A 17116-nucleotide genomic window follows, 5' to 3' on the forward strand; every position below is an offset into this window, starting at 1 on the left:
CCATGTTGGGATTTATGTGGATAGTGGTAGTACAAAGATTGATAAGGCAAATAGTATTTGAGTAAGTCACAAATGCCGAGCAACTTTAGAATAAGGTCTCAAGTTGGGAATAAAAACTAAGAAGAGAAGAGTGGATGAAAGGCAGAAGGAGAAGGAGAGAAGGGAGGGATTAGAATATAGAACAAGGAATAGAAATAGAGACAAAATACAATAGATGGGAAGAAGGATAAAGAACAAGAGATGGAAGATATAGAACAATGGAAGAGAATAGGAATGGAGGACATAAAATGAGAGAAGATAATGGAGACAAGGGAGAGAAAGGTTTGAAACAAGAAACATAGAATGAGAGATAGAAACATAGATGTGAGATTAAAAATAAAGAATAGAGAGAAGAATAAACAAAATCAATCATAAAATGGCTAAAGAGGATGTGGCTTTCAAAATATTGAGATGTTGTTTTAACAACTCTTTATATATATAATTATTCTTGTCAAATGAAGTTATCTAAAATTACAATATAAAATAGAGATGTCTAAAATCACAATATAAAGCATGACAAAACCTACAATACAATATATTTACGTATTAATAAGAAAGAGACAAATAAGAAAAAAAGAATTAAATATAATATAGAAATAAATTAGAATAACTATTGGCAAATACAAAGATATTAAGAAGCCTTGAACTAAGATTAGAAGCACAAGATATATGTTAACAAGATTAGAGATAATAATTGTCTTATGTCTATATATTAATAATGAAGATAGTCTTATAAAAACTTCCTAGGATTTGCAAGGCTTATAATTCAAGCATCTAATTATATATTTTTTTAATACATCTTCCTAAAAATAAGAATTTTGTGAAAAACAATTCAATAACTACATAAAAAATCTATAAAAATCTAAATATCTAATTAACATCTAAGAACCTTCTTTGAAGCTTTTTAAAGAAGTTTTTATCTTTCCAACTTGTTTCTATTTATTTCTATTAATATTTTTTATTATTTATTATTTAATTAATATAAATGTTTGTTACATTGTACATCACTAATATAGTCAAATTCCTATTAGCTACTAATTATACTACTTTTTAGATAAATACAATTATTTTTTTAAATTTAATTTTAAAATAGTATTCAAAAATATCTAATTAGCCTAAGAATCTTTTAAAGCCTTCAAATCTTGCTTTAATTCTTCATTATCTCTTCTAAAACTTGATAAAATTATTTTAAAGAAAATCCTAAAGCATATTTTGAAAAAAAATTAAATAATTGTAATTAAATTATAAAAAAATATTATAATTGAATGACTTATATTATACATAAATTACTGTAAAATCATGATTATCTTCTTTTTGCTTCTTTTAGTAGCTACATATTATGTAGAATATTTAATATTATGCATAATTTATATATATATCAAATAAAAATATCATTTATGAAATTGGTCTTAAGAACTAAATAAGAATTATTGTGAAGAAGAAAAAAAATAAAAACATTGAAGCTACTATGATAATTGTCTCTAAAACTTATTAAGACTTTATTTTCACAAATTTTTGTCTTCAATGACTCTTGGTATCTAAAATAAAATTTGAACTATAATTAATACTTAGAAAATTATAAAAATATTTTAATTTAATATATTTTATTAATAAATATTAAAAAAAAATTATTGAATATAATAATTAAATTATATTCTTATAATCTATATTAGATTATATTTTTTTATAGTTTTAGTATTTTTTTCTTTTCTAACCTTATAAAAAAATTATTTTATAAATTATTTCTCTATAATTAGTCAAATAATAGTTTTATATTGATAAATTGGTATTAATATTTTTTAATAATTATTTAATAAGTTTATTATTAAAATTCTTAAATTTTACTTTTCATAGACTCTTATTATTATAAATTTAGAGCTAAATTTGTCTACATGAAAGCATCATAAATTTAATCTTTTAAAAAAATATAAAATATTACATTTAGAGTTGGAATAAAGTTATTTTAAATAATTATTGAATTAAATTATAATTTATTGCTATAAATTATATAAATTACCTAACTTAAGAAAATCAAATTTATTGCTAATGTCAAAGATATGAACTAAAAGATGATGCATAAACCAATGAAATCCATGTCAAAGAAAAAGTGACAAAAAAAAATAAGGAAGTATGTATATTAAAAAGGGACTAGAATGGCTTATTGCCAAAAGACAAGAAAACTTGAGACTCTTGAATCTAGACAAGAAGCAAGAAAAGAGTTGTCAAGAGTGAAGAAGGCTTCATTCTTACCTCTATATATATTATCTAAGTAGAAGCTATATAGCAATGTTCTATAGGATCTCTAATATGTGTTGACTTTGTAAGATATATGTCTTAGCTTGTAAAGCAAGTTTTTTATGTATGCACCACATAATTAGCTTGTTCTTTAAGCTATCAATATATGTGGCACATGACTAACTTGTTGACTAAGTTTTTTAACCTAAAAATCAACTATGGACACCTATGAAGTCAAAGTAGCCTTTGCAAAGCTTCTAAGAAGTTTTTTTAGAAGATATTATAGAATTAATCTCTTTTTATCTACTTTTATCTACTTCTAACTAATTATATAGGTAATTATTGATTTAAATGGATATGTCCATGATATTACCCCTCCATCTAGAGGCGAGTTCCACAAAGAGCTCTCATCACATATTGAGGAAGTCTAAGATGTGGCGAATTATATTTGCTACATACTCTGATAGTTGTTTTGTTTAAAGGTATTTAATAGGTCCTTTCAACCACCAATAATGTCCCATTCTAGGGCGGAAAGACCACCCTATTATTTGATCACTATTGAGGCCTTTGTAGCTTCTTTCAAACAAAAAATTTGTAATACCATCAAGACTCTTTCCTACCTCCAATAAAATCACCAAGCATTGAGAATTTCTTCTAAGATCGTGGTACCAAATACATTGAATATCTCCATCTATTCAAAGAAGAAGATGTCGTTCTTGAAGTTCTTCATTTCAATTAAGTTGCCTTGAAGATTATTATAGTTACAATGTCTTGTTTGATAAGTCAACAAATGATGGCTCCTAAGTTGAATCTATTGGCTGTTGATTCTTCATTTCTTTAGTATCACAAATACATAAGAAGTACAAACAAGTGTAGAAAGTAGAATTTTATCTTATCTAGATCTTATTTTTTTTATAGGAAAGGTTTTCATCTTAGTTTTGATGGATGTTGTCAATGAAAAGTTTTTATCTTCCTTGCTGCATTTGCAAGATTTTTTATTGGCTCTTACGTACATTTGCTAATATTATATCTACACCAATGAATAAGATATTCTAATTCTAAAGCCTAAAGCCTAAATCCTAAAATACGATTGCATTGATCTTTTGTTGTTCTTGAGCTTCTTTTAATTGTGCATTTATTGTTGCATGTAGCCCTGACAAACAATTTGTCAAATCTCTCATGGCATGATTATCAACTTTTAAAAAGTCAAAAGTATCAAGTCATAGATGATAACTATAATTGGTAAAAAAAGGTATTTATTTTATAAAAGAATATATTATATTATTATAAGCAAATTCTATCAATGATAAAAGAATTGTTCAATCATTTTATTGGTAGTTGATGATACATCTTAAATATTGCTTCAAAACTTGATTAACATACTTTGTTTATCCATCAATTTGAGGATGGAATGCCTAAGATAGTTTTATATCTACTTTTAGAATTTAGAAAAGAATCCGTCAGAATTTTGATACAAACTAAGTTCCCCTATTTGATATAATATCTTTGGATAATCCATGATAATAATAGATATTATCAAGAAAGAGTTTAGTTGTTTCTTCACTTGTGATAGATTTTATATATGGTACAAAATGTGCCATCTTGGTAAAATAATCTACTATCACGAATATAGAGTCATAAGCATTTGAGATTGAAAGATCCATGATAAAATATGTAGAAACAAAAGACCATGGTTGTTCTGGAATGGATAATGGTTGAAGAAGTGCATAAAATGGATGATGGGAAGTTTTTGATCTTGAAAAAATGTTGCATGATTCAACAAAGTCTTTCACATCCTTTGACATGTGTAGCCAACAAAAATCTCTAGATATAAGCTCTAAAGACTTGTTGTATCCAAAATGTCTTGTTGCTGAAAAGTTATGACGTACTTGAAGAATACATAATCATACTTTTCTTTTTGGAACATATAATCGACCTTTGAAATAGAGTAGGTTGTTTTTGAACTCATACTTAGAAGTATCTTGTAACTTAGAAGAAAGATTCTTGATATTGTGAACAAGAGAATTAAAAGATATACTTGATTGGATTTATTTCATAAGGGTTGAATCAATAGTCAATGTTGATTTCATTACTTGAAGATGAAAATGCTCTAGCTTCAAGAAAATCATTCTTTATTGATCAAAAGATGCATTTTTTTTCTTTTGGTGTAAGATACAAATGTCTAGAAAAGGTGTCTAATAAACCTTACTGTTTTTTGGGTCGATATGTGATCTTGAAATCAAATCTTGATAAAAACATACTCCAATGGGCTTGGCGATGATTCAAAACATGAATTGATATGAAATACTCGAGGTTCTTCTAATCCGTATCTATAATGACTAGATTAAAAATGTCTTCTAAGTAATGATGTCATTTTTGAAAAGAATCTATGATTGCAAGGAGTTCTTTGTCATGGGTCTTATAGTTAATCTTACTTGCTAAAAATTTCTTAGATTGAAAAGCTACTAGATGAAGTTTATCATTTGTTCCCATTTATGATAACACAACATCCAATGCATAGTCTGATGTATCTATTTCTATAAAAAATGGCTTAGAGATGTCAACATGATACAAGATTGGTGTAAAAACAAAGGCTATCTTTAAAGCTTCAAATATTGCTTTTGCTTCTTGATTTCATTGAAGTTTGTCTTTACAAGACAAAGATGTAAGTAGAGCTGCAACTTGAAAGAAATCCTTGATAAAGATCTAATAGTAGTTGACAAATCCCAAAAAATATTACACATCTTGTACCATTTTTGAGATCTTCCAATCCATAAAAGTTTGAACTTTCTTAAGATCCATCATAAGTCCATCATTTGAAATGATATAACCTAACAAGTCGACTTGAGTAGTATGGAATATACACTTTTTTATCTTAACATATAGTCCTACATCTCTTAATTTTTGTAACACATGACGAACATGAAGTTCATGTTCTTTTGTATTCTTAGAATAGATCAAGATTTCATCTAAATAATAGACAACAATTTTTTTAAAAAACTCTTAGAAAACATCATTCATAAGATGTTGAAAAGCTACCAGTGCATTTGTGAGTCTAAAAGGCATGACATTATATTCAAAATGTCTATACCTGCTTCAAAATGCAGTCTTTTATTCATTTCTTTTTTTGATGCGTACCAAATTATATGATCCTTATAGATCCATTTTTGTATTGATTTTAGCTTGATTCAACTAATCAAGAAGTCCAAATATTAAAGGTAGTGGGTATCTATTCTTGATGGTGATCTTGTTGAGTCCTCAATAATGAACACATATCTGCAATGATCTATCTTTCTTCTTTACAAATAAGATTAGAGCTCATACTGGCAATTTAGAATGGCATATGAAATTCTTGGCCAAATTTTCTTCAATATATTCCTTGAGTTTAGCCAATTCATTTTGTGATAAACTATAGATTGGTCCAAATGACGGTTGTTATCTTTCTTGAATGTTAATTGAACAATCATATGGATGATGTTTTGGAAGAGTATCCACATTCTTCTTCTCAAATATATCTTAAAATTCTTGATATTGGCTATAAATACTACTTGAAGTCTTTGCATCATTAGAAATAGGTGTGGCATAAATAACATAAAGTGATCCTTCTTTTGCAACAAGTGAAAAAGTTCTTGTATCTATAAACACAAGTTTAATTATACTAGATTTATAACTTTTTATTGCATTAATTTCATTCTTAATTATACTTTTAGAAAAATCAAGAGTATGAAAAATCCAATCTATGCAAGGATTATATTTTTTTTAACTAGAATAAACCTAAAATAATTCAATTAAAAAGAAATCTAATTATATTAAAGATTAGACAATTACTATGACCATTTATTGCTACATATATAGGAAGTGTTTCATAAGTAACATCTCCAAAAGACAATAGATGACTATCTATGACTTCTACATAAACAAATTTAGTTTTTTGTATTAAGGATATTTTATGACTTTTAACGAATTCTTTATCTCAGAAACAAGCTGAGGAACTTGAATCTATCAAGATGGAGACTTTATAATTATTAGGTCCTAAATGCACATCTATTATAAAATAAAGAGAGGATTTCTAACGAGAAGATAAGACCTTCATTAAAAATTATATAAGATTTTAGCCACACGATCCTTAATATAGCTGGACAAATTCGTTTTCTGACGCATTATCTTTTTTGATAGTTTTGCTCTTCGTTTTATGATTTTGTTACTTCTTTCGATAACGTTGAGTAGTATGTTTAGCTTCTCCACAATATAAATACAATCCTTCTTGATGGCAATGAGTCTTTTCTTGCTCAATAAGAAGTTTAAAACGTACTACATTAATTTGCATATCCTCTACTTTTGAATATATGTATTGATGAAATGTTGGTATGGCTATCAAATTGTAGTAATGTTGAGGCCCACTTGTGCGACTCTCGAATCAAAATTCAAAAAATCGATTGTTGTACTTCATAACAAAGTCAATTGATTGACTTAATGTTTGAGGATCAAATAAGTTGAACATCAATTTCTTTACTTCATATTATAATCCATAGAAAAATTGACTAATAAGTGCAATATCATCTCATTTGATATCAGTTGCAAGTTGTGGAAACTGTTAAGCATATAATGTTATAAATCAATTGCCTTGTTGCAAAATACGGATCTTGTTGGTTGCAATATAAGTTGCATCATGTTCTCCATACATGAATCAAAATTATATCAAAAATGCCTCCAGATTATCTAATATTGGATCTCGTTGTTCAAAAAAAGATAAAAACCATGATAGTGCTAAACTTGAAAGAAGTATACTAATGAATCTAACTTGTGATCTTAGAGTTGGATAGCTTTGAGGTTGCAATTCAATCACAAGTTTTACTTGATTGATAAATCATCAAAATTTAAATCTTGTACTATTAAACTTCTCGGACAAAATATTTACTTGGTTCTGTAATACTTGAAGGATGTTCCACTGTGGATAGAAGGATATGATTTAGTACAGATGTTGAAGCAATTCTAATCATTTCTATATTGTCACTTCCTGCCATTTTTATTGATTCCTATGGTGGTAAGCTAAATTGATGCATTGTAAGTATTAACTCCTTCAATTGCTCTTGCATTTATTCCATTGCACTCTTCATTTCAACAAGTTTTTCTATAATAACACTCAAAAAAAAAAATCTAATACCACTCAAGACAAGAAAAAGAAAGGACTTGAAGACAAAAAAAAATATTAAAAATAATATTAGTTTAGAACAAGGTAATCCACAACTTCTAATATGCTTATGTCTTATCATGAAAAAAGGATAATCTACTCTTAATCAAAACAAGACAAAGCTCTCATATTGTAAGTATATTCTTGTCAATTTATTAAGAACATGAACTAAAAGATGATGCATAAACCAATGAAATCCATGTCAAAGAAAAAGTGAAAATATATATATATATATATATATATATATATATATATATATATATATATATATATATATATATATATATTAAAAAGAGACTAGAATGGCTTATTGCCAAAAGACAAGAAAACTTGAGACTCTTGAATCTAAACAAGAAGCAAGAAAAGAATTGTCAAGAGTGAAGAAGGCTTCGCTCTTACCTCTATATATATTATCTAAGTAGAAGCTATATGAAAATGTTCTATAAGACTTCTAATATGTGTTGACTTTGTAAGATACATGTCTTAGCTTGTAAGGCAAGTTTTTTATGTATGCACCACATAATTAGCTTGTTCTTTAAGCTATCAATATATGTGGCACATGGCTAACTCGTTGACTAAGTATTTTAACCTAAAAATCAACTATGGATACCTATGAAGTCAAAGCAGTGTCTATAAAGCTTCTAGGAACTTTTTTTAGAAGATATTATGGAATTAACTTCCTTTTACTTACTTTTATTTATTTCTATCTAATTATATAGGTAATTATTGATTTATATGGATATGTCCATGAAAACTAAAATATTTAATTAATACAAATGTTAATATTGCTAAAATTTCTTAAAATTAATTTTTTTAATAGCTAAGAATTATTTTATTTGAAATTAAAATAAAGTTTTTAAAATAATTTAAGTATGGTTTATTGGCTTTATAATCTAAATCATGCAACTTGCTACAAAATTTGGTAGCCTTTAAGTTCTATATATATATATATATATATATATATATATACACTAGCACAAACCTATGCCATTGAATATTACAACTTGTGGTACTACCATCTATTAATTTTTTCAATTATTTACATTTGCTTGTTTTCATGTTTTCATTTAATGGTAAGATTGTCAAAAGAACACTTTAATTTAATTTCTTGCATAATATTTTAAATTTTTCTATTTACACTAAATAATCTGATTTAAGTTGTTTTTATAAAAACCTTTAGTCTTACTTCTATATATACTAGCTACAAAAAAGGACTTATAGAAGTTAATAGCATCAATCATTATATTAATTAAAATTATAGAAATTAATAGTAAAGAAAAAATTATAATTTTTCAAATAATTATATTAAAAAATAAATTTAATATTTAATTTAGAATATGATTTATTGAAAATTTTAATCAAAATACTTAATGGAACTTAGGAATTGCATGCATTAAGATGTAGATTCCTTCTTATACAACTTTATAAAAATAAAAACCTTTTGGACAAATTTCAATAACTACTTGGTATATCTATAAAAGTCTAAACATCAAATTTGTAACTAAAAACAATTTTTAAAGTTTCTTATAGAAGACATTATCTCTCCACATGTTTCTCCAGAATTTTATTTATTTATATTTAATTCTATATATTTAAGTAATTTAAACATCTATTATAATATAATATAATATAATTAATTAATTAATTAATTAAAAAATATATATCAAATGGCTTCTATGTAATGTTCACTTATTTGAGGATTTTTATTTAATACTTCCAAATTTTCCAAATATCTACTTAAAGACTAAGACTTATTTAACATTAAATTAATAATAATATGCATTAAAAAAGATTTCAAATTCATTAGATATTTTGGTTTAATTCCATATACCAAAAATAAATATAGGTATTATTGATATCTTATATATTATTTTGAAAATCCATAATTCTATATTTAAAATTTTAATTTTAATTTTTTAAATTTTAACACTATTTTGGAAGATATTGATAAATACGTAATTTACTTATTTGGTATATTAAAAAATTAAAATAAATAATAGATAATATTTATTATTTAATAGTTTTATTTTTTTAACTTCTTTTTAGATTTCGTTTTCTTTTTCATCTATTATTATTTATTTGTTTATATCTATTGATTAACCAACTAATATGGATGATGATTGTGACAATACTTTGGATGGATTTGGTTAGATTTTTGTATATTTCTAACATCTTTCAAAGCTTTTTGTTAGTGCCATAATCTTTATATTGAATTCCAAAGTTATATTATATTCTTCTTCATGTAGATATAAAAGTTAAAAAGTTTAGCATAAAAATTGTACAAATAAGATCATTTATGCATCGAAAGAAACTTAGTCATGTGTTTGGGTGATTTTTTAAATTTTTATAAGAAACAAATAATTATTTTTAATATTTTCTAATAATATTTTAGATGTTACTTTAGAGAGAGTCTAACTGATTAGAATCTAGAAAGTAAATAATTATGATGTTAGTGAAATATAAATAAAATTCATCCATCAATCCAAATTATAATATGATATTAATTAATAATTTTTCTTATTTATTTTTAAGACTTTTTATAAATAGTTAAAGAAGATGAAAAAATAAAATAAATTAAAAAATTAAAAATTAAAAAGATATACAATTTTTATATAAGATTTTTATTTAATAAATAATAAGATTCATAAAATTAATTATTATTTTATTCTTATAAAAATTCTAAAATAATATAAATTAAATTCACTATAAATAATTTATAATAAATGGTTTTTAAAAATTAATAAGTTATTTTATATAATTTATTCTATAGATAATTTATTTATTTAGTTAAGAATTTTAGCTCTAGAAAGGATCATAAATAATATAAAAGATGCCATAGAAGAGCCTTAAAGCTTACATCTTAGATTTCTATTTACTTCTAAATTACTACAACCTATATAGGACTAATGCATCAAAACTTCTACTACATACTAGTCACATTTGTTTCTTATTTTATTTTATTTTATTTTATTTGATAAATTTTACTTTATCATAGTATTAAATACATATATAGCCTTTGATTTTATAAGAGCTTTAAATCTTTATCTAATTTTTCATTAAAATTTTCTAATTTACTAGATAATAGTAATTTTTTATAAACACAAATTTATTTCTAATAAACTAAGGATCTGATTAAAATCACAAATTACTAAAATAAAATCTCATACTTGTCTTACCTACTAAGTACTATTATATAATTTTCGAATATAAAAAATAAAAATGAATTAGATAATTTTATAAATTGACTTAAAAAAAACTAAGCAATAATAAAGAAAAAATAATGCAAAAAATTAAAACATCTGAAATATTAGACTCATTAAGATAATTATATTGAAAATTTTATAAAATTCTATTTCATTATTTTTTATCTATAATTTTTTTTGGAATATAAAAAATATGTTTATTTTTATAAATATTTTAAAAAATAAATTAAAATATATTAAATTTTATCTTTACATCTACAAAACACTTTAACAACATTTTAATAAATATACCAACTAACACACATTTATTGTGTTTACTTTTCCTTTATTCTAGATATTGTAGCCTTCAACTTAATGCAATCTTCCAATTGGTTTATTGCACAACCTTGCGTTTATTCCTATAGGCAGAGAAATTAATCTCTGACATCCTTATAGATGCTTAAGCTCAAGCCTTTACTAGGTTAGAAATTTTACTTGTGACACAATACTGCTAGAAATTATTTCTATAGTTTACTATGTCAACCAAATATCTATTTTTTGGCATCTTTCAATGTGCCAATCATATAGTAGATTTGGGAGTTATTCATTTTAATTTTCTGTTCATAATTTAAACCTTAAACCTTGTATACATAATATATATTTTAAATATGAAATAAAATATTGTAAAGAATTTTTATGTAAAAAAACCCTTAAGACTTTATAATAAATTATTAATAATATTAAGTTTTATTTTTATGTTTATTTAATATTAAAATTCATAACTCTTGTTATTGTTCACATTTCTCTACTTTCTATTTTATTTTTAAAATATGTATATAAATATACATTTGATGTTTTTTTTCAATTTTTTAATATTTAATATTTAATATTTGTATTTTTTATTATTTTTAATTTTATTTTCAGTTTCTTATACTTAAATTAAATTTAGAAAATTTGGTTCAAAGTAATACAGTAATTATAAGTATAGCCAAGATTGATAATTTTATCTATTTTATCGACATATAAATTATTCTAAATAATTATATATTTAAAATAAAAATCCTCATTTATAAAAATTTAAGTGTATTTTTATTTTTTTATAATCATGTCCGTAGAAAACTTATACTTAACAATATAGTAGAAATATTATGAAAAATGTATTCTGTATTTCACTTTGAAACTTAATCATACTCATGAAAAGAAATACCTTTATTACCAAATGGGAAAACACCAAAAAAAAAATTACTTTAATCTTGCAAAATAATGAGGAATAAATAAATAGATTACAATGATAAAAAATTGATCATGAATCAATTCCTTGTTCGTTAATCAGTAATCGAGAATTTTTTAAAAAAAATATTACAATAGATTTACAAAATAAAATGTATTATAGCTTTGGAAAAATTCCAGTTCGATCTTCTGAAATAAAATCTTCAATTCAGAAGCTCACTGCAGTCGATCCGTTAAAGACCTTCATTCATCCTCATAGAAAATGTATCATACATCCAACTACCGACCAAGTGGTAAAGAGAACCTACCAGGCAAGAGAACCGACCAGCCGCCTTCGTCCTGCTCCATCGACAAGGCCTTCCATCGCCTGTCATCGAACTACAGAGATCTCTGCTTTAGAAACCATTCTCGTGGCTGCGTGAATCGAGAAGCAGCGCTGATTGTTTGCTCCTCCTCATCCTGCTGCGTCGCGTCCTTCCCTCTCGAATTCGACAGTGCTCGCCTGGTGACGAGCGGCAGTTGAAATGTCGGAAAGCGGCGTAGAAACTGACAAGAACATCGAGATATGGAAAATTAAGAAGCTCATCAAGGCGTTGGAGTCCGCCCGCGGCAACGGCACGTCCATGATCTCACTCATCATGCCGCCCAGGTTTTTTTTTTCCTTATCCCTTTTTTCGCTTTTGTTTTTTTATCATTAGAAGCGAAATTTCGAAGGGAAGGAATTGTTTCCGGAGTTTTGTGATTATAGTGGTAGTGAATGGTGATTTTTGAATTGCCATGGTGAAATTAGGGTTTCTGAATTGGCTTTGTTAGTGGTTCTGAGATTGAGTGGTTTACGCCGGGGTTGTGCGACGGTGCGTCATTTTTTTTTTATTTTATTATCTCTAATTAAAGTTCTGTTGTTGGTTTAGAATGCTGTGTTGGTGAAAGATCTGTGGTCACGTGTGCTGTGTGGGGTAGGGTAGAGTTTTTGGTGATGATAATAAAAGAGTGGAAAACATGTGGGATCTGTTTCTGGTTATGGGTGGCTTCTCGGAATTCTGTGCACTGATGAGAGATGCGGCGGTTTCAGGGATCAGGTGTCTCGAGTGACGAAGATGCTTGGAGACGAGTTTGGAACAGCGTCCAACATTAAGAATAGGGTGAACAGGCAGTCCGTGTTGGGAGCCATCACTTCTGCGCAGCAGAGGTTGAAGCTTTACAACAAAGTCCCGCCCAACGGGCTTGTGTTGTACACGGGAACAATTGTCACGGATGATGGCAAGGAGAAGAAAGTACTGTCTCTTGCTCTGTATTTTTCCTTATTTTTTATGATGGAGCCATGTGTATGTCGGCTATGTACTATTTTCGCGTAGGTCTGTTGTGATAATTGTTGGAATTGCAAAAGATGTCTGACTTTGCAATGTTTTATGTAGGTAACGATCGATTTCGAGCCCTTCAAGCCTATCAATGCTTCTCTTTATCTTTGTGATAATAAGTTTCACACAGAAGCCTTGAACGAGCTGTTGGAATCAGATGACAAGTTTGGGTTTATTGTGATGGATGGTAATGGTACCTTGTTTGGAACTCTGAGCGGGAACACGCGAGAGGTGCTGCATAAGTTCACGGTGGATTTGCCAAAGAAACACGGTCGTGGAGGGCAATCTGCCCTTCGTTTTGCCAGGCTGCGAATGGAGAAGCGTCACAACTATGTCAGAAAAACGGCCGAGCTGGCGACTCAGTTTTACATCAATCCAGCGACGAGTCAGCCTAATGTATCAGGTTTGACGATTTGGAAGTCTTATTGTTTTTGGAAGTTCTTAAAGCGCTGGATTGCTCCCCTTTTTTTCGTGAAATCGTAACAAATGATACTGCTGTGAAGTAGTGATTCGAATGAGTTCGACAGATTCTTGTCGGAAGATGGTGGAGCTAACACTTGCTCTACAAGTAAATAGTTAATGAAGCATCTCGACTTGGTTGGCTGTGGTCTATGCAGGTTTGATCCTTGCAGGTTCAGCGGATTTCAAGACGGAATTGAGTCAGTCCGACATGTTCGATCCTAGGTTGCAAGCGAAGGTGCTGAATGTGGTGGATGTTTCCTACGGAGGAGACAACGGTTTCAACCAGGCAATCGAGCTTTCAGCTGAGATTCTTGCGAACGTCAAGTTTATCCAGGAAAAGAGGTTGATAGGGAAGTACTTCGATGAGATCAGCCAAGACACAGGGAAATACGTGTTTGGAATCGACGACACGTTGAAGGCTTTGGAGATGGGTGCCGTGGAGACTTTGATCGTGTGGGAGAATTTGGAAACGAATCGATACTCTCTAAAGAATGCAGTGACAGGAGAGGTGGTGATCAAGCATCTGAACAAAGAACAAGAAGCGGATCAATCGAAGTAAGATCTAGTTCTCGGGTTTCTTTCGTTCTGTACTTTCGATCAAGAATTTGTGAAGAGGGTGCTGCTTATTGAAAAGCCACATCTAGTTCGCATCACAGAGGATTCCGAAATTTGGGTTCATATGGAACGCGAGAATCTGTGTTCCACTGGACGCTACTTACTAGCAAGTGTTGAATGTAATTACCCACTGTTGTACTTGGGCGAGGGTTTGCAGAGTAAGCAGGTTGCTGAGGATCCGATCGTCGTTGTACTTTTATTCTCACGGTGGTTGTGTGATACAGAGATTAAAATGTGAATGATTCATTGGAGTGTTGGAGAGATTCTCATTCTTGGGTCACGATGCAATTAGTTTCTTAGTAATAAGAAAAACGAATTCTAGGAAACAGCAATTTGACTATTTACTGCGGATCTTTGCAGCTTCAGGGACGCTGAAACGCAGGCAGAATTGGAGGTTCAGGAAAAGCTGTCGCTTTTGGAGTGGTTTGCAAACGAGTATAGGCGGTTCGGCTGCACGTTAGAATTCGTGACGAACAAGTCGCAGGTGCGTTAAATGCGAGTTATCACCTAGAGTGCTGAAATGCTTTAGTTGTAGAGCTTCTTCTTACTTTCGTTTTTTTATCATCGTAATGAATCTTCGAGGCGAATCATGAACCTTTGGAATCATTTTTGTGTGTCGTCCACAGGAAGGGTCACAGTTCTGTCGAGGTTTCGGTGGTATTGGAGGCATTTTGCGCTATCAGCTGGATATGCGGACGTTTGACGAACTGTCTGATGGAGATTACGGCGGCAGTGACGAGGATTATTAGATGAAGACTCTGTTTTATTTATGTATCGATTATGTTTGTTCCGAAGAGGGCATCCTTAGTTTAGATATACTGGTCAGTCTATCACCAATTGTTGTATGAGATCATTTGGATCAACTGAACGCGTTGTAGGGTAAGAAGCCTCGTAAGCGTGATTATTTTGGAGCAGATTGTGCATGGGTTTTTGTATTGACGCTCAATTCTGAGGGAAGTGTTCGAGAGAAAACTTTACAAATGTTTTCTGGTTATTTGCTCTGAGATATCATAGGCGAGTTTGTAGAAACTAACAGTTGGCCAGGCTGGCAGCACACCCAACTCCCATATTGTAGTTTTGCTTCGCCTCTAAGAACTGGCAAGTGAAAGTCGAGCATTCTGTGTAGTGTTTTGTGAAGGTGAAGTTATCTTTTAGAACAGAAGTTATTGAGACCTACCTCAAAAATTTCTTGATGACTAGGGCTCTTATGCTTTGTTCGAGAATGTCTGAAAAATAGTTCTTAAAGTTAAACAATTTCATGTTAAAGTTGATATGTGGGGTTTGGTTGTAATTGCCGCAATTAATTTTATTAGGGTTTACCTGGTCGTCAATATCATATTATTATAAAACTTCTACTCGGCTACGAATCCTTCGCTCAATACGCAATGTTCATCAGAAAAGACCCTATTAGTCCCAGCAGCCCATTCGAGCCCAGGTCTCCACGGCCACAACGTGAAATTCTCACCACTAAACTACAGCCACAGATTGGATAAGGACGTCGGTGACGGTTAGGTACATAAAGTTTAAATATAATTCCCCGATTTAATCAGTTGCTCTTTGGGTAACAAAGCCACGTCCATAGTAAACCCACCAAATTTCTTGTCCGTTTTGAGCCAAAAATGGATGAGACCATCTTGCCAAGTTTTTAATGGTTCTTAATTAGCTTTTCCTCCTTTCAAATGCTGAGGCTCTGGTTTTTAAAATAATCAGAATTTGGTATTTTAATAATTTTTGAGTAAATTTTAAGGAATCACTTTTGAAATTGCGAATTTTTCGTTTTGAAGTCAGTTACATATCGCCGATATTTAGGTTTAAAAAAAATTGTGTTTTATTTTCCAGTTATTGTTATATTACTCCAGATATTATTAATATCGATTATGTTCAATTATAATTTCATAATGAGAGATTGATCGTTTCTACTTAACACGTCAAATTTAAGTTGCAAACGAAGTTTGTAAATGATGAAAATAAATCAAGATCTTTTAGTTCATGCATTATTATTGTTGTTATTTTTATGTGGCAAAAAATCACAGTAATGCACTTGTTGCAACGAGTTTAAAAAATAAAAAACACTTAATAGCGCTATGTTCAAAAATCTAATTTTTAAAGTCTAAAAGTCATTATTTTATAGTTTAAAAATTGACAATGAGTATTTTAATAATCTTGTTTCTTCGTTTATTCTATTTTCTTCCCTAATTTTCTAAAGTATGTATATATATATATATATATATATATATATCAATCTTTTTTCCTTGCTTTATACTTTTTTTAGTTTATAAAACATTATTCCAATGCAGTGATAATTTAATGCAATTTTTTTTTGGCAATTTATTTTTTGATAGGTAAAATAATAGTCAAATATTTGTGTCTGATGTATGTTTTAGGAGAATAGCAATCAAAATGAAATTCAATAATGACTTACTGAGTATCTAAATTTTTATTAAAATATTTAGCAATTGAATGTAAATACTAAAATCTTTATAAAAACAATTCAGTAGTTATTGAAAATATACTATTTATTACATAAAAGATGGAAAATTGATGTTTTTTTTATTTTTTTATTTTTTTTTCTTTTTTCAACACACACACATATATTAGTATTTTCATCTTATTTTTGTAAAGTATTTAAACATAACAGAAACAAGTAGTATTTATCACAACAATTTGTAGATCAATTAAAGATTGAAATTTTTTACAAGTTGTATTCCAACATATAGAATAGTAATGCATCAACTTTAAATATGCTAATGAATTCTTGAATCAAAATCCACTGAATTATATACAATATATAAACCTATATGTGT

The 17116-nt window shown here is 28.3% G+C and overlaps 1 protein-coding gene across 1 annotated transcript; it reads left to right on the plus strand.

Moving 5' to 3' along the window:
* The first annotated feature begins 12269 nt into the window (after window positions 1-12269).
* Window positions 12270-15226, plus strand: LOC112278147 (eukaryotic peptide chain release factor subunit 1-3). The gene is made up of 6 exons (XM_024511286.3): window positions 12270-12526; window positions 12950-13151; window positions 13293-13638; window positions 13853-14252; window positions 14673-14796; window positions 14939-15226. Exons 1-6 carry the CDS (start codon window positions 12402-12404, stop codon window positions 15059-15061), a joined length of 1320 nt encoding a protein of 439 aa, XP_024367054.1. The 5' UTR covers window positions 12270-12401; the 3' UTR covers window positions 15062-15226.
* Window positions 15227-17116: the final 1890 nt, after the last annotated feature.

Source organism: Physcomitrium patens, chromosome 26 (assembly GCF_059467195.1).
Source record: "Physcomitrium patens ecotype Gransden chromosome 26, ASM5946719v1, whole genome shotgun sequence".
In the NCBI taxonomy this organism is placed as follows: Eukaryota; Viridiplantae; Streptophyta; class Bryopsida; order Funariales; family Funariaceae; genus Physcomitrium; species Physcomitrium patens.